The 23,674-nt window shown below is 45.0% G+C and overlaps 3 protein-coding genes across 20 annotated transcripts in view; 1 reads left to right on the top strand and 2 right to left on the bottom strand.

The window, feature by feature from the left end:
* The window catches only part of CRYBG3 (crystallin beta-gamma domain containing 3), an 80,833-nt gene extending 73,024 nt beyond the window's left edge, over window positions 1-7,809 (top strand). The window contains exons 18-22 of one of the 2 annotated variants that reach the window (XM_021550174.3): window positions 873-1,012; window positions 3,793-3,916; window positions 5,131-5,289; window positions 5,570-5,729; window positions 6,245-7,809. In XM_021550174.3, coding sequence (XP_021405849.3) covers window positions 873-1,012; window positions 3,793-3,916; window positions 5,131-5,289; window positions 5,570-5,729; window positions 6,245-6,333 — 672 coding nt within the window. In that variant the 3' untranslated portion in view covers window positions 6,334-7,809. Of the gene's footprint in view, window positions 1-872; window positions 1,013-3,792; window positions 3,917-5,130; window positions 5,290-5,569; window positions 5,730-6,244 lie in introns of those variants that run through there. The other variant, XM_085590229.1, reaches the window with a different exon arrangement.
* A 735-nt stretch (window positions 7,810-8,544) lies between these two features.
* Window positions 8,545-19,863, bottom strand: RIOX2 (ribosomal oxygenase 2). 17 transcript variants are annotated; one of them, XR_014958120.1, is made up of 11 exons: window positions 19,754-19,863; window positions 16,534-16,969; window positions 15,317-15,436; window positions 14,625-14,753; window positions 13,784-13,887; window positions 11,900-12,002; window positions 11,436-11,601; window positions 11,015-11,103; window positions 9,777-9,887; window positions 9,376-9,511; window positions 8,545-8,782 (listed from the first exon to the last, which is right to left on the bottom strand). XR_014958120.1 is itself a non-coding variant. In XM_085590329.1 (11 exons), exons 2-11 carry the CDS (start codon window positions 18,021-18,023, stop codon window positions 8,624-8,626), a joined length of 1,440 nt encoding a protein of 479 aa, XP_085446455.1. In that variant the 5' UTR covers window positions 18,024-18,957; window positions 19,754-19,863; the 3' UTR covers window positions 8,545-8,623. The 17 variants fall into 17 exon arrangements, 15 of the variants coding, with proteins under 15 accessions (XP_085446455.1, XP_085446471.1, XP_085446481.1 ...); XR_014958110.1 differs by lacking the exon at window positions 19,754-19,863 and adding an exon at window positions 18,889-19,138; XM_085590329.1 differs by lacking the exon at window positions 9,376-9,511 and adding an exon at window positions 18,004-18,957 and having other exon boundaries at window positions 8,545-8,785.
* The window catches only part of GABRR3 (gamma-aminobutyric acid type A receptor subunit rho3), a 61,773-nt gene continuing 55,299 nt past the window's right edge, over window positions 17,201-23,674 (bottom strand). The window contains exons 10-11 of the mRNA XM_085590449.1: window positions 19,754-23,655; window positions 17,201-18,957 (exon numbers count right to left, since the gene is read on the bottom strand). Coding sequence (XP_085446575.1) covers window positions 23,353-23,655 — 303 coding nt within the window. The 3' untranslated portion in view covers window positions 17,201-18,957; window positions 19,754-23,352. The remainder of the gene's footprint in view (window positions 18,958-19,753; window positions 23,656-23,674) is intronic.

The following is a 23,674-nucleotide window of genomic DNA, read 5'->3' as shown; positions in this document are numbered from 1 at the left end:
AAAGGAACGTGCCTTTCCTGGAAAGGCAGCTCATTGAGTTAGTCAGAGCTGTTCCCTCTTCCTTTCCAGGTGTAAACTGCAAGTACTTTTACTTCTGCTTTTAGGTTAAAAATGCTGAAAGCATTGTACAAGTGTTCTTTGTAGTAGGGCAAGGAATTTGTGTATTTAAATCTGCTTCCTCTGTTTTTCTGCTGACCTTGTAGCTACACCACATTTTCTTGCAAACTGATCATTTCATTGGCTTTCATAGGCAGTCAACTGTAGAAAAGGACATTAAGTGAAAAATGTTTCAATTCTACATGAAATTATAGAATTTACTTATGCTCTTCCTTCAAGATTGACAAAAAAAAATAGGAACGTCTGTTAAAAACACTGAGAACTTTTTAGTTGACCTTTCTGACCTTTTATGATTTGTAGCTCCTTAAAATGTTTGCAGTGAACTACAGCTAATTGAAGTCTGTGGACAATAGACTTTGATTTGACTCACTATTTAGATGCATGTTCCATCAATAAGTAAATAAAGTGGATTTTTGAGAAGCAGTCAAGGCCCTGATGATACAATTTGGCTTAAAATGAGTTTTTCCAAACAGAGGCCTCTGCATCGCTGGTGACTCTGTGCCTGGCCTGTGTCAGTGGGGCACTACACTGATGACAAAGCTGCTGATAAATGAAGTTTGTTTTAGCTCTGTGTGCTTTGGGGTTTTCCCTTGTTGTTATGTTTGCTAAGGGAGCACAAGATACCCCACAAAAGCATTGTAGGAAATTCAACTGAAGTTGGCCAATGTCTGCATCATATCATCATATCTAACAACTGAAGTTGGACTATTCCTACTAAAACTTTGTGATTTTTTTTTCCCTCCTTCCTCCCCCAGGTTTTTGCTGAGCCTTCCATTAGTCTGTTCAGCCTGGAATGCTGCAAGGGCAGAGAGCTGCACTTCAGTGAACCAGTCAATTCTGTTTTGAATGAGGACCTTCATTTTTACACCCAGTCTGTGTGGGTGAGAAGTGGATTGTAAGTATGGAAAAAATACCCCTGTCAGTTTTGCACTGTAGGAGCTAACACTGTCTCATGATTATTGCCTTGTTCATGGGGTGGTTTACATTCTTCTGTTCTGAGGCACAGACTTTACAAGGCAGGTAGTGTAAACTCAGAGTGCCTTTATTAACAGGCTGTAAAATGCCAGCTATAAACTGCAGTGATTTAAACTACTGCAGTGGCTCAGGGAAGCTTGATGTGCTGACTGGCTGCCAGAGAAGCAGCAGCTTCTGAGAGGAGCACAGGGTGGATCTATCAGCTGGAACAGTAATTTTCTTCTGTTACTAGTTCAACCCTTCTCCAGGAGTGTGAATGTAACCCAGGTTCTTCTGTGAAAACCTTTTACATCTGCAGAAGTGAACTTCTAACCTCTTCCACAGCTCTCCCTTTCACCTTTTGGAAGAGCTCCCAAGTGTTCTGTTTTCAGCCAGGTTTTCAGCCTCCACACCCCCAGCAGCAACATACAACTTGCAGAGTCTCATCCTGCAACTGAGAGTGATTGGGAACTGCTGTTCTCCTAATGGGACACACATTTCCTATGTTTATGTTTGACCTTTCCCCACCTTTTCCACATGGGCAAGGCTTTAATTTTCTTGAGAGAATAGAGAACATAAGCTTCCCCACAGAGCTTTGCCAGTTCACAACAGTTCCCAACATTTGTGCCACTTCCATCCTGAACTTTTGTTGAAAATACAGAAGTGTGTGTTGTCTGGAAGTTCAATTCCTTTGCCCCGGAAGTTGACTGAAGGAAGGGTGATGGCTTTGGGACCATGTGGCAAGAAAGCACAGGAGAGTGAGTGCAACAGGCCATATATTATCCATAGCTAAAATTATGCTTTTTGCTCTAATCATGTGTGCAAATTCACCTGTGCACTTGGGTTTCAGTTCTAGTGCCCTCTGGTCATCTTCTTTGTGTCTGTACACTACTGAGGAAGTCCATCTTGCACTGATCCTTGTTTCATCTCAAACACTTCATGCTTGCATTGTGGGTTTTTTCCTGAACCAGTGAAACATAAAAACCTGTTCTGAGTTGTGAAAAAATTGTCTTGCACATCTTCACTAAAAGCAAAGCAAAAATCATTGAGGGGGAAGTCTGAGCTGAGTTGAACTGTGCAAGAGATTTCTGGTGTGTTGATTTTCCATGGTTTACCTGTGTCCATTGCACCATGTGCTGTGTTAGCCACAGAGCACCACACCTGTTAAGTATAGCAGTGTATTTAATATTTCACAAGAGACTTCCACAGCCTGTCCCCATCCCACACAGCAACAGGTAGCCTAAAGGCTGAGGGTGTCAGGTGATTGTGGGATGTCCAGCGTTTGTTTGCCTTATCTGGGATTCAGAGTTCAGGAAGGCAGATTTAGAGGTTGTTTTGGCTCCTGGTCCCAAAGCCTGCTGTTGGCTTTAGGCAAATAGCAAAGATTTTTGTAAAAAAGGCTTCTTCCTGAGCCAACTGGCCACCTCAGTAAGGCACAAACCTGGAATCTGCCTTGGCAAAGGTTGCTGGGGTTCTCAGGGGTGTGGGAGAGGTGGCACAGCCTGTGTGAGAGCAGAGATGGCTTTTGCCTGTGTCATGAATGCCAGGAGCCCAACCTGGCTTCAGATGGTGATCACTGTCTTTCCCCTCTCTGTTACCTATAAATGTCTGCTTTGAGACTGCATTCCACGTGAGACTGTTCACGCTCCAAGAGTAATGTTAACAGTGAATTCTCAGTGTCTTGACAGAAACCGTTGCAAGGGGAAAAAAGGCAGGAATGTGTTCAAAGTATAAGGAAGACACAGGGGCGCTCAGGCTGCCCTGAATACCTGTTAGTCAGGAGGTGTGGGCTTTGAGGAAACAGGGAGCCAGCCTCATTGCCAGGCAGCTCACAGCTGGCACAGTTGAGCCTCCATGGAGCCCTGAGCAGGGCTGGCTCTCAGTTTCTCTGAGTTGTGGGCACTGGGCAAAAGCAATTCCAGGTGCTGTGAGGCTGTGGGTGTTTCCTCTCTGACTCAGAGCACAGCTATCCCTCATGTTCTTGGCAGCTGACCTCTACAACAGGTAACCTGGGAAACCAGCTTTTCCTTTGTGCTCCTCTGAGCACAGGCATGAATCAGGCATTTAGGAGTCACTGTCCACACAGTAATGTGCTATTGACACAAACAGAAGGGATCTGTGCTCCTGAGGCTGCCTTTGTGAGCAGCATTTTACTGAGCAGATGCCCAGATAACAAGGGGTCTGTATGAACCAGTGCTTTAACTGGGTGTAAAAGGACTCAGCCATGTCCATGTCAGGAAAATCTGCTGCAGAAGGGTGTGGGTGTTTGGAGTGCATACCTGTAATGTGTTTTCAGACAAATGGAATTGTATAAAAAGCTTTTAACTGTACAAAAACTTCAGAAGAGATCATCTCATAATTAATGTGCACAACTAGGCAAAGCTGCAATTGTGGCTCCCTGATTTCCTAACACAGGCCTGGCTGAAACCAGCATTATTCCCATCTGGGTTCGTGCAGAGGTTCTCCTTTTTGTGGGGAACAAAATGGAGGGGGAGAGGGGAGATGGGAAGTGTAATCTGCAAATTTTAGGCAGACAGACAGAAAATGGGTCTGAATTTCAATAGAAGGCAGCCATCCCACTGAAATGGATGGCATTTTGCAGCACAGAGAGAGGCATCACTGTGGAGAGCTTTGGGGGCTTCTAAGAGCATAGCTCTGACCTGCAGTTTAGTTTTGCTGTGGATAACAAGTGCCCTTTCACGTTCTGTTTTGTGTATCCAGATGGATTGCCTACGAGGGATGCAATTTTTTAGGCAAGCAGATTCTGCTGGAGCCCAGGGGGATTTCAAACTGGACTGAACACAGTGGCTGGAAAGTGATTGGCTCCCTTCGTCCTGTGAAGCAGGTAGGACTGTAGGACTGAGTGAGGAAAATGGGTTTTTGTGGACAGGGGTTTGTGCACAGGTCTACCACCAAGCACATTGAGGTGTGTTGTACTCCTTAAATCAGGCCTAACGATGACAGCCAGAAGGACCCACTGGAAGATTGCTGAGCAGAAAATGCCTCTTGTAGCAGTTATTGAGATCTGTGTTAGGTTCCTAAAGGGAAATAATTCCCAGTTTCTTGGTGCCAAGTTTTGTTTTTCTGAATTGCTCATTAGCATTTTCTGTAGATGCTCTATTTTTACATTTTTGCCATATAACAATATAAGAGGAAATCAATTCTACACTGACTTGTTTCATAATTAACATAAATGGAAGCAAGAGTGAATTTTATTGTGCTGTAGCCTGGATTTCCAAAAGAGGCAAAGCTTATGGAGTTCCCATCAGGTTTTCCCTTTCTGTCTCACCCCAGGTAATTCCAATTTAAGTCTTATTCAAAGGTTCAGTTCTCTAAACCACAAAGAGTAACTAAACACTGTACTGATACAGGTTTTGTTTATGGATGCTTAGTAGGAGAGGCCTTATTCTCTGTAGCTCAGGGTTTGTTTTAATATGGAAAAAAAGGAGATTTAAAGCTCCCAGAAAAAAGGTTGTGAGTGAAGGGCTTCCAACAGAGCTGCCCTTTATAACTCCCAGCTCTTTATTTGCACTGAAATCAGTGAATAACAGAGCAAAAGCTCAAACCCTGCAGTAGCCCTGCAAAATCCTCTTTATTTTCTGAGTAAACCAATAAACAGGGATACCAGGTCAGTGCCCTGTTTTTCCATGTATGTTCAAAAAGAGTGGTGCATTTCTCTGCCAAATATTCCAGTTAGGGAGGGCTGAAGTTGCTGGATTTGTAACTCAGTAAGTTTTAAGAATGAAAAGGTTGTGGAGTACTGCCCTTGGAATGTGCTGAACTAGGCATATTTGCAGATCACAGGAATTAGTTCTATAGCCATAATTACATTCTTTGTAAAAAGACCTATCTGCCATTGCTGTTTATAGCCTCCCATCTGCATGTGAAAAACCACTCAGTGTGCTTCACATTCACGTTGGTTTCCAACCAAAAATTACTGAACATCCTCGACTGAGAACAAAGATTGAGCACAGACGGAGGGGAGGATGGCAGAGGGGAGGCCCTCCCACATCATGGGCTCGATCTCTGTGTTGTAAATCTCTCCCCTCACCCTTGCAGCCAGCAGTGTACCTGAGGCTGAGGAACAGGGCCCAGGGCAGGTACCTGACCGTGGCTGGGAGCCTGGCGGACATCCGGGCGACCTCGGTGTGCGCGGCCCCGCGCAGCCGCAGCGACTCCCAGCTCTGGCACTACTGCCGGGGGCTCCTCAAGTCCAAGGTGAGTTTCAGAGTGGTTTTCTATTAGTGCTGCCCTTGATGCTCTGTTATTAATATTTTTTAAAAAGCTGATGGTTTAACATTTAAAAAAATGAAGTAACCTAGACCAGCGCATTTGATCAAGCAGCTAGTCGGGTGTTGAACAGTCTGTTCCTCGCTTGCTTCCCAGGGTTTTACCAGCTACATCAGGATTTACTGCCATATGCTCAGTGCCTGAGACAAGTTAGGCACAAAAACTGGGGCTCTGTGGGCTGGATCTCACTGCTCTCCCTGTTTCTTAGGCCAACAATACCTGTCTGGATGTCATTGGGGGCAGAGACTTGCCTGGCGCCAAAGTCGCCCTCTGGCCAGAACATGGGAGGGACAGGCAAAAGTGGAGACTCAACGAGGATGGAACCATCAGCTCATACCTCAGTGAGCAACTGGTGCTTGATATTAAAGGTATTTAAATACAAAAACTCTCAAGCTCACAGGTTTTAAGTGTGTTTTTTGATTAAGGTTAACTGCCATAGTCTAGCTTTTTTGGTTTTTTTTTCCCTTGTACTTAAGGTCAGGAACTGAATCCTACCTTTCCTGTCCAGTTGCTTGACAGTGGGACAAGAAACAGCAGGGCAGGGAAGAACCTTTCTCTTTTGACTTCAGAGGTTTATTTTGATCAGATGAACTGTTGTGCTTTGGGGAGTTAGATAGTGCAGATGGCAAGGAGTGCAAGTTACAGAAGACAAAGTGATGAAGTAAAACCAACCACAGAATAGCTCAAAAAGAGAAAAGGAGTTTCAAAAAGAAGGCTGGTTAAAACTGTCATCGCTCAGTTACAGACAACAGCCCCATACCTCATAGAATTCCTATTTTTCAGCTGATTTTCCTACTTAGTCATGCTTCTCAAATATTATGTATCATTTTTATGAGTATTTATTTCAAAAGCTTTTCCTTCATGACTTCCTTTTGTTTTTAAGGAGGAAATTATTATGACAAGAATCACATCATTATGAATCAGCCAATAGAAAACAAACCTTCACAGAAATGGGATATTGAAATATTGTGAGTAAAATCCACCCCACAGATGGACTTTTTGTGGGCTACCAACATGTAGAGGGGAAAAAAGAACCCAACTACTGAAGTCACACACCACTGGAACCATAAGCAGCAATTCCTCTCCATTTTCCTTCATGCCAAGCACCAGCTCCTAAAAGAACTGAATTTTGCACAAATCTGGAAGATGGGAGGTTGATCCAATGTCTCTCTGCAGGGAAGCTGATTCTGCAGAGGCTGCTCCTGTGAAAGTCACCAGAGCAGGCAGAAGTTCTGCAGCACAGGAAGTGCAAGAGATAGGAGGGGAAAGGCTCTTCAGAAATGCTCTTTACCTTTCTCTCACATTGCTGGAAGCTCACTGAGAAGTGAATGCACTGATGAGCTTCAACGAACTTGAGTGGGGCTTTTATGTCCCAAGTGAAACTGTTTAGGTTCCAAATGATCCTCAATCTCTCATTAAAATGAAGTTTATTTTGTTCATAAGAACACCTTTGAACTGAACCAAGGAACACCTTGGAATTCCAGCTCAGCATATGAAATGAGGCAATACAGGGGCCTTTCACCCCCTAAATGATACTGGTAAACCTTTGTCTTCTCTGCTTTTAACAGCACCAAATCAACTCACCTTGGCATGTATTTCCAAAGGTGCCAGCAGCCTGCACTCCAGGGCTGGCCTCATGTTCCCAGAGCAGCATGGCTGCACGTCAGGGTCATCGTGGCACCAAGGACAACTGATGGTGCAGAGCTTGGAGTGCCAGAGCTCTCCTCACTTTCCACACTATGCAACCACAGCTATTGCTCCAACAGAGTCAGAAAAGCTTTTTCCTGGCTCAACCACAGCCCCTCGGAAGACTCTGAACACCTGCCATGGAAGAGAATTCCCTCAGCTCCCCAGCTTCAGCAGCACTAAATTAATTTTCATTGAAAATATTTTTTTTTCCAGCATTTGTACATTCAGGGTATGTATTTCTAGGACTACTTAAAGAGTTCAGTTAGCTGAAGGCAGATATTTGAAATTCCAAAAAGCTATGCCAGCTGTGCACTCAAACAGGATCATCCCCAAACAAAGACATAACTCTAAGTTTGCCATAGAAATAAAATATATGGATGTCTATTTTTGTATGAAATGGAGTTCTATCTAGTACTATTTAAAAAAAAATTACTTGCACTTACTATTTTACATTCTAAAATTATCCTAAATCTGCTGTTTAAGATCCTCAAATGTTTGTATATATTTTTTCAACTAAAGCACTTGTTAAGCTTTTTTCCATATAAGTCAGTACATCACGTGTTCTGCATGTGACTTTCCATATGAAATTTTAAAAGCCTGTGTAAAAAAACTGTCGTTTTTTAAATGAAGAATGACTAAATCATACTTGGTGTCTCAGTGTTACATAACAAAGTAAAGCAGGCTTTTGTACTTAAGAGACATTGAATGTAAAATGCTAAAGCATGTATATTTTAACTGTATAAAACTTTTTAGGAGAAACATTTGGCTGGTTGGTTTCTTTTTAAACAAACTAATTAATAGTTTTCAGCAGATGTTGAACACATTCCTATAAAATATTTATTTTCCAATGGCCAAAAAAAGGGGGATAAGTATATTGAATGTGTTGTTACATGAGATTGCACATTAAAAATCAATGAAGTATTATAGTAACTGCACCAGACTCACCAAACCCACTCAAGTGAATATTGAAGATATAGATTCCAGCTACAGGCTTTTGGGTTACTGTCACTTGAAATTGGTGCTGGGGGAGGTAGAGGATAAATATTATTGTTTGTTTATTCCAAGGATGGCAGCATCTGAGGGAAAAGTGGTTTTCCTGGGCAAAGTCTTCCCTGTGGGAACAGCACACACAGCTTTTACCAGGAAGCTTTTGTTCTGTCAGGGCAATCAATCAGATTTTTGTGCTGATGTACTTCACAAATGAAAAAAAAACAAGTTAATGTTTTATGCCCAAGTTTTTGGAGCCTGTTCCATGTATAACTTTAGATGTCCTCCACAGCCCAGCAGCTCTCCAGAGGGAAGGGGACACCACAGCACTGGGGGCACTTAAGAGTGACTTCATCCAGCCACACACCTGGAGCTGTGGCTCACTTACCTGTTTTTCCCCATGCCCAGTTTCCCAGAAGTGTGGAAGGACAGTTAACATTTGGCACCAGAAAGCAGCAAAGTACAGATACTGCAATGCTTTGTTAGCACTACAAACCAGAGGCCGGATGGATTAAAAAAACCTTAATTTAATAAACCTTGGTCTCAAGAGATCATTGATAGCCAGAGCAGCTAATTCACAAAAGCATCAAAGAACTTCAATCAGACATTCAGTCCAGAGTGACAAGGCAAGGTTTTCTTTCTCTGCATCTGAGGTAAGGTTAAGCTCTTTAACATTAACAGTGCTGCTACTCCAGATCTGCTTCAGTGCATCCAAGTATGACAAAGGGAAGCGCAGCCCATGAGTCTGCTGGGGAAAAGGAGACAGAAAAAGCCCCTGAGCAAAGTGCAGTGACTTGATTACACACCAGGGTGTGAGGCTGTGGGGAGGGAGCAGCAGGAACGTGCTCCATTCCCACAGTACACTCCTGTCGGTGAGAGCATGCCTCAAAAGATACCTCTAAGTAAAATAGGTTTAAATAAAACTGTAACTCTTCCATACTGTAGCACGCTTTACAAGGTAGGGATGTTACGGCACAGAAGAAAAAAAGTAATTTTACATTTACCCTCTTGCTAACTCTTCCCATTATTTTAGCAAGGTCACAGAGCTTTATTTCTAGCTGACATATGCAGTCTTTGGGCACAGAACCACAGAGAACCTTAATTCCCAAACTCTTTTTTAAGGGCAGAAAGGAAGATCCTGGAACATTGTGTGTAGCTCAGGTACCAGTGTCCAGCCTCAGCTCTAGAGGAGCACTGAGATTACCTCAAAAGGGAAATACCAGCCTTGCAGCAAAGGCCAAGCCAAGGCCAGGCTGTGCTCTGTTCTGCCTCCTTGGTGGAGTTGTGCAGACCTGAATTAGATTTTAGAAGAGTGAGGTCTTTACTCCCAGTGCTGACCTGCCCCAGGCTGAAGTGAGCAGCCCTTTACAGGGTGTTGCAGTGCATACAGGAGCTAACACAGGTTTAACATGACAGAAGTGAGGTGCAGTGATCCCCATGGAATGTGTGCTACATCTCCAGCCTCAGACAGGACCTGCTGAAGGATACACAAGTAAGAGAAGCCTTCAATTGCTCCAGCAGCTTTGCTGGAGCCATGAGGCATGCACAAGACGTCCCATTAGCATCTCACATGTTTAATTAAGCACAAGATCACATTACTTAGTTCTACTATTCACTGCCTGTGTTGCAGCTTCAGCTCATTCTGGTACTCTGGGAGTGCACTGAAAAATTCTAGGTGCTGAAGAACACAGCCAAACCCACAATGGTAAGATAAATTTTGGGTGTTTGCAGGAACAAACCTGTGCCAGGCCATCCTCACTGGCAGTGTCATCCTCTCTCCCCATCATGTGAGTTTCTCTCCTGTTCTTTAAGGAATGATACACATAAACCATCTCCCTCCGAATTTCATCCTAAAAGACAGCAGGAAGAAAATCGTCACAGGTGATCCACATCCTCACACCCACCTCACTCCAGTGCCAGCTCCTTAATTCCAGAGGCCACTGTTACAGCAAGGAAAGCAAGTCACTTCAATGGACTGACCCAAGAGCCACCTCCCACAGCAAGAAAGGACTCTCCAACACCTCTGAAAATCTATTTACAACTTTCTGCCTTAAAACTGACCCTGCTGGAGTCACAGGAGTGCTGCTGTGTGAAAAATAGGCCATTTAAGGCACCTCTCATGGAAAGTCTTAATGAACAGGTGTGCGTCAATAAATCCCCAGTCTGAGACTGATCTGTCTCTTAAAAATCACATGCCCATTATCAATGCTTGATCAAGGCTTTATAATAAAATTGGGAAAAAAGTTTCCAAACCCTACACAATCTCACAGCAATAGGGACACAAATAAAATGGAGGAGAAAAATCAGAAAGTTCTGGTATGTTTTTCTTGGAGGGACACATTCCACTCATAAAAGAAAAAAACAACCAAACACCAAAAAAACCCAAAAAAAACTTTTACATGATAGCCCATCCTCTGTATGCGTTTCCCCCTCCCCCCATCTTTTTTAAAATTAAGATAACAAAAAAGCACTTCTGTAATTTCATACTAATAAACCCTCACAGATAAGCAGCAGAGTAAACACAGAATGATGCAACATGCCAGTATCTATGTTGTAGAACAACTATTAAGTTCCACTGTCACCCACTAGGTACAGAGATAACTCAATAGTGAAGACTAAATGCAACCAAGAGAATTCCCTCTCTTCAGGAACCCTAATTTTGTAATTTCTTCATGTTCCTAAATACAAATAATTTAAAGAAAAACCTGTTATCAAGAGATAGAGAGGCCATTTTAGCTGCTGTAATGATTTACCCCACGTGATTCAGATAAAAGCCATGCAGAATCACAGACAATATAATTCTGTACCTCCCTCCAAAAGGCTGGAATGTGCTCAGTAAACAGCCCCAGGATCTCTTAACAGCAATAATGGGATGCAGGACCCAACCAAGCAGAACTGCACAACCCTTTTAGTACAACAGAGCAACAATTCTCATGCCTCCCACCCCAGGCATACGAGGGGGGCTTCTTATACTTACAGCATTGTCTTGATCTGGTTCCACAGTGATGATAGCATGGTCTCTAAACTGCAGTCTGATTTTGCTATCTATTTTTGGCAATTTCCCACCTAGGAAGAATAAATTCTCCCTTAGGAAAGGAAGAAAAGCAGACATGCTACAAATTGAGCCCCCTGTGCACTACCCATTCTCTCATAGCCACATTTTTTGTTAACCTGTGTTTCCACAGCCACAAGTTCTCAAACTTGTGGAGGAACAAGCAGTGAGAAAGATTTTTTAATTCTAGGATAATCTTTATTTCAGCCTAAGGGAAACAGTCATCTCTCCTGCCAGAGAATGGGAACTGACCAAGAGAGGTCATGCCATGAAACACTACAAGTTTTAAGTGGCAGACTTGGCCACTACCATCACATCAGCCAGTTTTGGGAAGTTCAAACTCTACCTGGAGTCAAAGGATCAGAGTCACATCCCAAGCACGGTGGCAACCGGTGCATGATGAAATCCTTCTTCATGTCGGATGATCTCAGTTCCCTGGAGCTCTCCAGACTGTCTGCAAGCCTTCTCAGAAGGCTGCTCAGCTTTTTGGTGCAGTCAGCTGTGTTCACCTGCTAAACAGCCACAGAGAAGTCAAGCTGAACAGACCAGGCCTAAAGCAGTGCAGCAAAGCAGTGAAAATCTGGACATTATTTTATCTTTGCTTAATCCCAAGCCAAGCTTTGTTTCCTTCACACATTCCCCACGAGCTGTTCACATATCGAAGCTGAAGCAGCAGGACAGGACCACCATAAGGAGGTCCCACAAGAATTCACAGCTTCACTGACTTAAAGATTCAGGAGAGAATCCCAACAGAACTTTTCTGACAGATCACCTGGATGCACCATTATTCCCAGAGTCCCACCTACTAACCATGAGCAGTTGCCTTGGAATGCTTGTCCTCAGTGCCATGTCCTCTTTTGCTGCATCAAACACCAGGCCAGGAATTGCATCCAGTAAGAAATCTCCCCACGAGCTGAAGGACAGGAAGAATAAAAAATTACTGAAATAGTTGCATTGAAATAAAATACACATCCTACTTTTTTTTCTTAACTAGTGTTAAGATATAAAACAATTATTATAGCCTCTTTTTTTTTCCCATGTCTACTCAAATGTTTCACTGTCTGCTACCCAGTGGGAAGAAAACTCTGGAATTGGGCATTTACTTCTTAGTGCTTCTCTTTCCCCCAGTTTCCATCTGCCAACAAATGCCTTCAGCTACTCACTGCTTTTCCAAACTGTCCTGTTTATCCCACACATGCAATCCTCTCTGCCTACTGGGATCTGGTCCAGACAAACTCTGCTTCAACAGAGATGTCCCTTTTGTCTTGGTGCTTAAAAATACCTGCAAGTGCCCCCTCCACAGCTATTTTCAAATTCTCTTCATTTTCCCAAGGAAATGTTTCTACATCATACTTCCATCTACAAACCAAATCAAAACACCAGGACTGCTGCTTCTTTTACGTACACTTGCTGACAGCAGGGGCAGAGGAAGGCTCTTACACTTCATTGCCAATAACCTTAATGGATGATGATTCCACTTTTTAACCTTGGAAGAAGAGCAATCTTGAAGCTTTTCCTGCTCCTCTGCTCAGCCACAACAGACATCCCCAGGGAATGTGCTCCTGACAAGTCACGCACTGGACTGGCCCTGGGCTGGCGCAGCCATGGAGAAACTGCACTGCCTCCACACAAGGCTGCAAATCTCCAGCAATCCCATTAGAAGGAGCTGAATCCTTGGCTTCCCAGCACTGCTTGGCCAATAAATCCATACAGATCCAGCTGGACAAACCCTGCTGTGCACACTGGCCACAGGAAAAGTGACCAGCAACACTGACTGGGCTTCCACAGTGGTACAGCTGGTGGTTAGAGATTTATCTCAGTTATCTAAAATATGCCCAGACTTGTTCTGCCCTGTTTTGCAGCTAACAGAAATCCTTCCCAATTCTTAAATCAGACCAATAATTCCAAGCCCAGCACCTGAGAGCTGGTGGCAGCAGCAGCATTCTTCCCTGTGTGATAACAGTGTTTCAATGGGGGGACAAGGACCTGACCTGTGTCAAAAGAAATCTGACTCTCATGTATGGGGTAGAAAATGAAAAACACAAATTAGCAGAGAATATTTGCATGGAAGAATTTGTCTGAAGAGGTGTGGGTGACCATCAAATACAGGAGGAAACCTGATTAAAGAAATAACCCGTGGCTCTTTGTCTGGATTATGAAATGAACAGCAACTTCAGCCACTGGTGAGGGTTTTTTTTAAAGACAGCAGTCAGTTTGCAGTTGTAACACTATCTTCCACATTAAAGTCTCCAGCTGGTAAATAATAAATAAAGCAATTAAAAAGCAATCAAGCATGCTGCATGAAAACCTGGCAAAGAGACTGCTTCAAACAACAGTCTCCCTCCCCTCCTTCCCCCAAACCCCAAAACTTCAATTACTGCTACATCAACACTTAGATTCTGCCCCTAACAGCAGGGCACCTATGCAGTAGTGGGGTGTATTCCACTCCATTCTCCACACCTCTGGGGGGAAGCTGACATGCCCTATCCCTGCAATACCCACGGGAAAACAAACCACACAAGGGCTGCATAGGATGAACACGGTAAAGACCCAAGCAGAGCTCATTACAATTTTTTTTTTTTTTTTAAGAAATAGGACATCACTTCTTTGAAGCACCAGCTTCAGGTCTGTACAGCTCACAAACATCATCTGGCAAAGGAAAGCCATACAAAACAAGAAATAAAGAGGAATTACTTGTTTTGGTAGGTGCTGATGGTCACGTGTGTTGAATAGGAGATCCCATGAGGAGTGTCAGCTTGGTGAATAGTCCCTCTTGGGAAGTACAATAAGTCACCTGGCTGCAGGAAAATGAAAGAGAATTGATACATTTAGGCCTCTTGGTCAAACCTTACTGTAATCCAGAGAAAATAACTCTGAGCAGACAGACTGACAATACATATTCTTTAAAAATCACAAGACTGAGCAATTCTCCAATGTACACTTTAATAACATAAAGAAACCTACTGTCAATATTTGTTCTGCACCTGTCTGCAAACACGAGCTTTTAGCATGCTAGAACATGCACAGTCCTGCTGAGCTGCAGGAAGGGGACAAGGCAGCTGAGATGAATCTGTTGGTAATTCAGTGCCCTGGGAATTTGCTCAGATCATATCAAAAGGTAAGGCCAGTGTGTCACAAGAAAAGTCAAATAGTCTGAAAATGTTAGTTAAAACACTCAAAAAAACAAGTAGAACCTTCCTTCTCCCCTATCTTCTCACATATGTAAATTAAATATCTCCACAGAAAATAATATAGATCAGGGAAGTTGAGACAAAAAAGAAGTGCAAAGCACATGAAATTGCCTCCACAAAGGAAAAAATCAGTTTTCTCATGCCTTTTCCTATAAACACCAGCACAAAGAGAAAGTTCATAGAGCAATATTGATGAAATATAATTCAATTTTAACCTTATGGTCTTTAAACTTGATCACATCAGCTACTTCTAAGAACCTACCAAGCATGATCCTTGCTACCACAGCCCAGACCACCTGAAGCAATTAAATTAAACCTCTAATATGAATTAAAAGCAACTAAACCTTTAATATGAATTCATGTGTGGGACTCCCAATCCTCTCTTCTGGCTCAACGTTGTACTCCCGAGCCAAAGGCACCGTTGGTTTGTAGAGCCGCCAGTGCTTCTCTCCTTCCAGCTGGAGGATGAACACCTGCAAAAGACCATGAATCCAAATTTTTTGGGGGGGCCTAAGGAAGCCCTGCTGCCCCTCACACATCCAGCTCATCAGGTATTTTAATTTATCTTCTGACTCACCAAGTCTGGGGAACCAAGCCAGAACCAGGGACAGAAATACTGGCAGAGGTTGATTTTCTGACAAATACAGGTATTCCCCTTCCCTACTCCCAGCTACTCCCCAGCATAGCAAATACAATTCCCTTCATTTAACCTTTTAGCTATCTAAATGCAGAGATTAACATTTGAACTAAATTCTTGTACTCCAAATAGAAACAATAGAGAGAAGAGTTGTGAAGTGTGATCTGTTTTATCCTGAATTTGGAAATCCCTGTTCCTCTCCAGTCACTTAAACTTAGCCATTACTATTAGTACCCTTTCAGCAAAAATACATAAGGAAACACTTGCAAATAAGTTTTCTGCGGATAAACAGAGCTCTTTCTTGATTGTTTATTGTGGGGAAGAGGTGGAAGCACACACAGAGGCAGCCACTGCCAGGAGCCCACAAAGGGTCCCACAGACAAGGTGGTGTTGTCCTACCTCGACATCATCGTAGTGAGGGGGAAGGCCCTGAGACCCCTGGGGAGTGATGTAAACATTGGAGCCCACCAGAGACCCAAAGTAACACTCCAGCTTCTCCTGAATCTTCCACAGCTCCTCCTATTAAAAAGGAAAAAAAAAAAAATAGATGCTGTTACTACTGAAGAGCTCAGCCAAGCTTGGCTGCCACCAGCCCATCACTGAGGAAGAATGGTGACATCCCCACAGGAATGCACAACCTGGGAAGCAGCTTCTCCTCAAGGCAAGCATTGCACTAGCAAAGAAGATCTGATATGGAAGCAATGGGAAAGCCAAAAACTGATGCCCCATCAGAACACTGATGTTTGCTCTCTTCCCTGCACCAACTTCAGTATACAAAATCAGGCAAAAATGAGGCTAAACAGAGCAGAATAAACCACCCATCATCCCATCTGCATCAAAGAGAGACTAACACAAAGGTTAGACATCTTTTACAAATGACTCCAATTGCTTGGGAATATTCAAGTACAAACTTTACTCCTCAATACCCAACACGCGACAGGGAAACATCAGGAGATGCCAACAACTGAGCTCAGTCAGTGGCACTACACGTGGGACTCAGCTGTGTATTTGAGTCCTTATTTGGGCCCACCTCACAATTAGACTGCCTAAAAAGGGACAAAAAAGGACAGCCTAAATCAAAGTAACTTCAAGTATCCAAGTCCTTTACAACAATGCAGCACCACTGTCTCCTTCCCATACACAAAGACTGAGGACAGTCAGCTAAAATGGGTTGGTCACTTCCATGGTGTAGTTCAATGTTAATCCACTGGCAAAAATGGTGGAGTGTTCTGGAAGTACTTGATATGGTTTCACACTTCATCCTTGATTAAAGGGAAGTGGTACAAAACCCCCTGTTTGCACAAGGAAAAAGTGGAGCAAAGAGATAATTTAAGCACCGATGCCTAATGACCAATTACATGCATTTAAAAAGCATACTTAATACTACAGAAAAACGTTATAGTATGAATCACACTTTGTTCTTACTGCAGAGCACTGGAACATGCTGGGCAGTGCAGAAGTATAAACTGTGTTTTAATACACTTAATGTAAAGATTCCAGCAGGTCATCAATGCCAACCTCCCCTTGGGGACAGATATAAAGCCATGTCTAGTGCCACTCAGCAAAAGCCACACCACATTACAAAGCAGGCGCTAATTACAATGAAACAATCCTACCTTAAATCTCTGAGGTTGATGAAACTGTATTGTTGCCTTTTTCTGGTCAAAATCCTTCTTCAGCTGCATGTAATTCACTCTACCTTCTTTATTTAAAACCTTCTTTTTCCCATTGACACACCTGCAGACATTCACATCCCGCCCGTAGTACAGGCCCTGGCTGCACAGCTCCTTCAAGTGTGACAGCTGGAACAGGGACTGGTAGTAAGCAGCCACCAGGACATCATTCCTCTGAACAAGCAGGGGCTTCTGCTCCCAGTAGTCCCTGAAAAACTCCTCTTCTCTGATGGGAGAGATCAGGCTCCTGAAGAGGCTGTCGGGGCTCTCAAAACTCAGGACTGATGGAGAACCAGCTGCATCCAACCTGGGCCGTTTGCACTGAGCCTGTGTTTCCTTTGCCACGTCTGCAATCTTCCCTCCCTTCTTGGGCATCTTCCTGTCCAAGGGGAGAGAAACCCAGAACAATCACCAAAACACAACCTCAAGAGGTCACAGGCCCAGGGCAGCAGCTCTTGCCCTGTCCAGGGGGATTTCACAGTACATTGGGAACAGCTGTGGCTTCAGGACCTCTCTAACTGCTCCCAGCTGTGATGGAACCCAAAGGATCATTACCCATGCAGGAAACCCGCCCCGCACCCCAAAGAACCTGTGGGCAAGTGGACATGTAGCAAGAGCTTCCAAATTTTTATTTTTTTTTTAAATCAACTCAGCTTTAAGAGATTGAGTGGCAACATGCAGAGGGAGGTGGAGAGAGGGAGCAGGATCAGAAACTTGTATTCTTATTACATATCCTTCAACAGAAACAGTTTACAAAAGAGGGAACATTGTTAGGCCTTTCTGTTGATGCTATGTAATTACTAAACCTACAAGCTTAAAACTTGTAAAAGGTACCAGTTTAAAAACCAAAATGCCAAGATTCTGCTTTGATTTCTGCCAAGCTGTCAAACTTTGGTTTATGTAGAATAAAAATAATTCTTTCATACAAGTACAGACATTTAATTTTAAACCTGAAAGTAATTTACTTTGTTTTTCCATAGTATGTCGTGTAGAATTATGCAAGAATAAAAAAGTAAATTCACAAATCGTTTAGCTGCCAAGTTCTCAGGAATCTTAAGGCACAAATTGAGCTAGCAGTTGGTCTAAACCATGTGCAGACAGACTTGCCTTGAGTCTGCTCCAGCACTTAACTCCCCCAGAGCAGCAGTAGAAGCCTGCCTGGGGAGCTGAGCTAAGCATCCTGAGGATGAGCCAGCCCAACCCTGGAGCAGCACAGCCTGGCAGCCAGCTCGGGGCTGGCCAACCCAAACTGACTCTGGGCACGTCTGAGCGAGTCTGAGAATCCAACCCATGAGGAGTCAGAACATGCTGATGCTTTCACTTCTGAATAAAAATGGCACCTTAACTCCCCAAAAGCAAATGCCATCAATGCACTGAGATGCTTTTACTTGCACAGATCCCTTATCCTGAGACCTAAACTCCAGCTGTGGCATTTCCAAGCAGCAGCAAGTTCTCCAGTGCAGCAAGACACCCTGCTGATCCCCCAGTTCCTGGGCAATGCTTCATCAGCAGTTCCTGTCCTTCAACAGTAACCTGTGGTCACCTCAGTCCTGCAGGAGGGAACTTGCATCACCAGCTTCCCAGCAGGATGGACATTCCCAGCAGCAGGAAGCCACCGTTCTACATGAGGCAAGGGAATGCTTAAAAAAATTAAAGACTGAAAATTAGTCCCTGGTTGGCAGCAAGATCTGAATATGCTGCTGACACTAGGATCTAAAACTGGCATTCCCCAGATGTCAGGAACACAAATGCAACCACCCTGAATTGATGGTTTTGAATTCCAGACCTAAAGCCATCATTTCAACCTCTCAGCTTGCTCAGATTCATCTAATGAAGTTAAATTCACGTAGGTACTGTTCACAGAACTCTGCTTCATTGACACCATGTGCTTTTCTGCCGTGTTTTGTTATTTATCACAATTGCAGACCAACAACTGGTTTGGGTTGGAAGAGATCACCTGGCACAAACCCCCTGCCATGGGCAGGGACATCTCCCACTCAGTCTACTTGGTCAAAGCCTTATTCAACCTGGCCTTGAGCACCTCCAGAAGATGGAGCAGCCACAACTTCTCTGGGCAAGTTGTCAGGGCCTCACTACCCTCACTGGAAAAAATCCTCCCCTATATCCAATCTAAACCTACTCCCTTACAATGTAAAACCATTCACCCTTGGCCGGTTGCTACAGGCCCTGGTAAAAGGTCTTCGTCTCTCTTACAGCATTCAAGTACTGCAAGAATATCCCTGGAGAACCTTCTCTTCTCCGTGCTGAACCAGCCCGGCCCTCTCAGCCTGTGCTCACAGCAGAGGTGCTGCAGCTCTCTGCTCATTGCGGTGGCATCCTCCGGATTCGCTCCAACAGCTCCGGGTCCTTCCCGTGCCGAGCACCGCAGAGCTGGGTGCAGCTCTCCAGGGGCAGAATCCCCCCCTGCCTCCCTCAGGCCACGCTGCTCTGGCTGCAGCCCCGGCTGCGGCCCCGGGACGCGCGGCGCCTCCGCCACCCCTCCCGTGCCTTCCCCTCCCGTGCCTTCCCCTCCCGTGCCTTCCCCTCCCGTGCCTTCCCCTCCCGTGCCTTCCCTTCCCTTCCCCTCCCGTGCCTTCCCCTCCCGTGCCTTCCCCTCCCTTCCCCTCCCGTGCCTTCCCCTCCCGTGCCTTCCCCTCCCGTGCCTTCCCTTCCCGTGCCTTCCCCTCCCGTGCCTTCCCTTCCCGTGCCTTCCCTCCCGTGCCTTCCCTTCCCGTGCCTTCCCCTCCCGTGCCTTCCCTCCCGTGCCTTCCCTTCCCGTGCCTTCCCCTCCCGTGCCTTCCCTTCCCGTGCCTTCCCTCCCGTGCCTTCCCTCCCGTGCCTTCCCTTCCCGTGCCTTCCCCTCCCGTGCCTTCCCTTCCCGTGCCTTCCCTCCCGTGCCTTCCCTCCCGTGCCTTCCCTTCCCGTGCCTTCCCTCCCGTGCCTTCCCCTCCCGTGCCTTCCCTCCCGTACCTTCCCCTCCCGTGCCTTCCCTCCCGTACCTTCCCCTCCCGTGCCTTCCCCTCCCGTGCCTTCCCTCCCGTACCTTCCCTTCCCGTGCCTTCCCTCCCGTGCCTTCCCCTCCCGTGCCTTCCCTTGCCGTGCCTTCCCCTCCCGTGCCTTCCCCTCCCGTGCCTTCCCTCCCGTGCCCGCAGCCCGCACTCACCCTGCGGGAGGGAGGGAGGGGATGGCGGGGCCGGGATGGATCGGGCCGGGATGGATCGGGCCGGGATGTGCCGGGGGAAGCGGGGCGGTCGCTGCCGCGCTGGGTGTCACGGGAGGAGCCGCTTCCGGGCGGCCAGAAGGAAGCACAGCGCTGTTCCAGTGCTGTTCCCGTGGGTACTGCAACAGGAACGCAGCAGTGTCTCCGCTGAGGTTATTCAGAGGATTCAGTTTTGCTTCGTACACGCAACAGTGTCTGGGGTTTAGCTGCGCGACCTTTTCCCGGACCAAAATCCCGTTCCAGAGTCCCTCTGAAGGCGCCTCAAAGAAGTCTTCAGAATCCTTACCGAGCACATGAAAACTTCAGAAGTGTTTTGAATTACCTTTACTAAAGAGGCCCGCTAATGGTTTAGTTTACATTGGCAAATGATATCAGAAAAAAGATGTTAGGTAGGCTTTACTAAAGCTTTATTCTTGTGTACCGACAGTTTGAAGAATTATGAAACCTTTAAGAATGAAGTTGTTCGGACTTAGAAGTTTGAATCACCTAAGCTACCTCCCACAGGATGTTTTCTTATTACAGATGGGTGTAGCAGCAGATGTTAAAAATAGTGAGACCACATCCTGCACCTCAGCTGGTCACAGAAACCATGACAAGCTGTTATTTCAGCTCCAAAAAATCCACAAAGAACCCTCAGCAGAACTGCCTGAGTGCCATCAGGATGAACACTCACCAAATATGTACTTACATAATGCCTGTGGTGCTTTAACTCGCAGGAAATGTTCTGGGATATAAACCCCACACATGGGACTGGCTGCAAAACCAGCAGGAATGGGAAATACTCGTGAATACCTTTTTAAAGACTTCCATGCTGGTCTGCAGAGACAAATTGACTGAGAGTATTTATTACCATACCTGTCAGGAAGTTAGCACACACTTCAGAGGGCCATGGGAGCTTAGCCAGCCTTCTAGCACCCCCTCTAGACAAGAAATAAGTCATTGAAATACTGTTTGTTACCTTTTACTATTTATACAAGCAACAGATTTTTTTTAAGCATAATTTATCCAGATATAATCCCTGTCACTGCACTTAATGCAGGTAAAAATTATAAGCTTTGCTGTAAAAAGTTAAATGTCATCATCATTTACAAGAGCATGTAGTGACAGGACAAGGGGAAGTTGCTTCAGACTGAAAAGGGGAGGATTAGATTGGATATTAGAAAAAAAAAAAAAATCTTTACTGTGAGTTGGCAAGGCCCTGGCACAGGTTGTCCAGAGAAGCTGTGAATATCCCATCCCTGGAAGTGTTCAGGGTCAGGTCTGAGCATCCTGGTTTAATGAAAGGCATCCCTGCCCAGGACAGGAGGGTAGAACTGGATGATCTGCTGTACTCTGGGTGGGGAGAACCCCTGGCCAATGGTTTCATTCACAGCTGAAAGTAACAACAGCTTTCTCCACCAAAAGCAACTCTGCAGCTCTCTGGCACCTGCACAGATGTGCCTGGAAGGTAAATGCAGGCAGGAATCTCTTTTCCTCCACACCTCCATGTGAGGGGACCAGTTTACTTTAGCCTACACAGGGCTTGGGCATGCTGTGCTGCATGGCTTCTGCAAGGAATTTAGAAAAGGGAATTGATTTTGAGTCCTTTCTCCATTGGAGGCTGAGGCTTCACTGTTGGCTACACAACAAATACTTCTTGTAGGGCAGAAAAATATGTGAAAACAATGATGTTGTATTAGTTAATGTGAAAACTTTAGAAGACACATTACACATCTGGAGCAACTAGATGGGATCTTCTCAGGCAATCTGGAACATCTGTGCAGGATGCCTCATAATGGCAGCGCAGGAGCAAGGCTGTGATGGTGTATTTTTATATACAGCTACACTATACATCTGCTCAGCTTGAGGTCTGCTGTGATGTTACTCTTGCCAAAGCCTGTGTATCCTTTGGCTTTGCGTTCCCAGCATTGTCATTCCTGGTATGGTTCTGCTTTCCATGACAGGATTTCCTGGAAAAGTATCAAAGCTGTCTCAGCTCTGATACATTTGTTTGGCAGCGATCTGTCCCGCTCACTCCGTGAGATTTCAGTCACTCAGCAGGCACCGTGTCACCACTCCTCCAGCTCTGGATCTGGGAGCTTGACAAATGCAGCTCTTTGAAAAAGTTAAGAGATGTCATCATGCTCTGAACAAACAAGATGGGAGCAAGAAAATAAGTAAACTGAACAAGAAAAAAAAAAGTAAGTAAATAAAATAAAGTAAATAAAGAAACCAGAGAGTGACTTAGGCTTCCAAATTTATTCCCACTTCCTTGACTAATCAACTTGACCAAGCATTTACCTTGTGACACTTTTTGTCACCAAATGATCATTTTGAACTTCAAAATGATAATTTTGATCTTTGTAAATATGAACTCAGCTCATTAAATGACAGACAAACCCAAGGAATTTAGTGGAAAACACTCCTTTCTTGGGAAAGTTACAAAAGTAATCCTGATTCTTTTCTGGAGCTGTGAAAACTTTCTGTGTTTATCCCTAATTTATCCTTAATTCAGCCTCCTTAGCCTGAACCTAAGGATATTTCCACACAGGATTCATCTGAGACAGACAGGTTTCCTGTATGTGTTTCTGTTTTGGCACAGCTGTTTCATTTTATTTCCTGGAACTATGCTGGGGATCACTGCTGCAAGGGGCAGATGCAGCTTCTCCTCACTGGAACATTCAATCTCAAAAGCCAAAGCGAGAAGGAGGGAGGCAAACCCCCAAGTTTACATGCAACAGAAAGCAGAAGAACCAAAGGCGTGGTTGGTTTGTTCTCTTGACAAAGTTGTCTAAAATGTCTGTCTCAAAGCCTGTGTTTCTAAGCCAAAGAGTTCTGCAAGAAGCAGGGCATTACAGCAGGTAGAGGTGAGGCAGAGGTGAACTCATGAAGGACACAGCTCATGCCGGAGGTGCTGCTCATCCACCTAGGAAGCGGCTGCAAGTGCCCAAGGTCTGGAACGTTGTCCCTGTGCTGCCTCAGGGACTGGTGAGCCAGATTCTTCAAACCATGGAGAGTCATGGACAGCTGACAAGGGTGATGGGTTTTCTTGAAGCGTTGCTGATGTACAGTCTACAAAGCCCCATCAGCCTGGCCTCCTGCTGGTCCCTACTGTACTGCTAAGCCATAATTTTTCCCCTGGTTCCCATCCAAGGGCAGAGGCCGCTGAGGTGCACAGGGGTTGCCCAGGAAAATTGGAATGCAGGAAGTGAGACAAGGACAGGAGCTATCCCAAAGGTATCCCAAAGCGGTTGGTGCCGACTGCCAACCAAAATAGGGGGTGACAAAGGGCTCCCTTAGTGAGCACACAGCTCCTGTGCCACTGCAGTGGAGCCTGTGCATGGGATCACCCCGGTGAAGCTCTGCATAGTCCAGTTGGAAAAGAACCCAGACATGTGAGAGTTCTTCATGAAGAGTTTTGCTGCTAACCAAACCAGCTCAGGTTTGATGCAGAAGTCTCTTTTGGAAAATTGTAACCTTTTCTTCTACTGTTGTTGCATTATTTTTGAAGTACGATGCAACCCTCATAAACAAAATAAAGTCTAGCTCCTAATAATTTTTGTTCATATGTACAAACCCCAGTAAAAAAAGTTGAACACAATATATACACTTGGAAATATAATCCTGGAATACGTGTCAATAACGTGATTGTTCTGTAAAATAATCCTGCCCACGTTTCCCTTCAGAGATCTCTTCCTCTTCAAGCGGGGTGTGTCAGCATTGGAGATGTTGGTTTGACTTGCCCTGGTCTCATTCTCCTCACAGGGCTCTGGGAAGGGACTCAGGTCCATGTCCTCATCTGTGTCATGGTAGCAGCCATCGAAAGCCATCGCTTGCACTGCATCCATGCTGTACATTCCTGAAGCCTGGCAACAAAGGAGAGTT

The sequence above is a fragment of the Lonchura striata genome, chromosome 1 (genome assembly GCF_050655825.1).
Source record: "Lonchura striata isolate lonStrDom1 chromosome 1, ASM5065582v1, whole genome shotgun sequence".
Classification (NCBI taxonomy): Eukaryota; Metazoa; Chordata; class Aves; order Passeriformes; family Estrildidae; genus Lonchura; species Lonchura striata.
This window is presented reverse-complemented; position numbering and strand designations above follow the sequence as displayed.

Excerpts from the sequence above, each read along its gene's own strand:
- RIOX2 (XM_085590329.1), bottom strand. The coding sequence starts at position 18,023 with ATGCCACAGCTGGAGTTTAG. Across the intron at positions 16,970-18,003 it reads ATGCCACAGCTGGAGTTTAG|GAAGATGCCCAAGAAGGGAG; the intron begins GTCTCAGGATAA and ends CCCCTTGGACAG. Across the intron at positions 15,437-16,533 it reads ATCAACCTCAGAGATTTAAG|GAGGAGCTGTGGAAGATTCA; the intron begins GTAGGATTGTTT and ends CCTTTTTAATAG.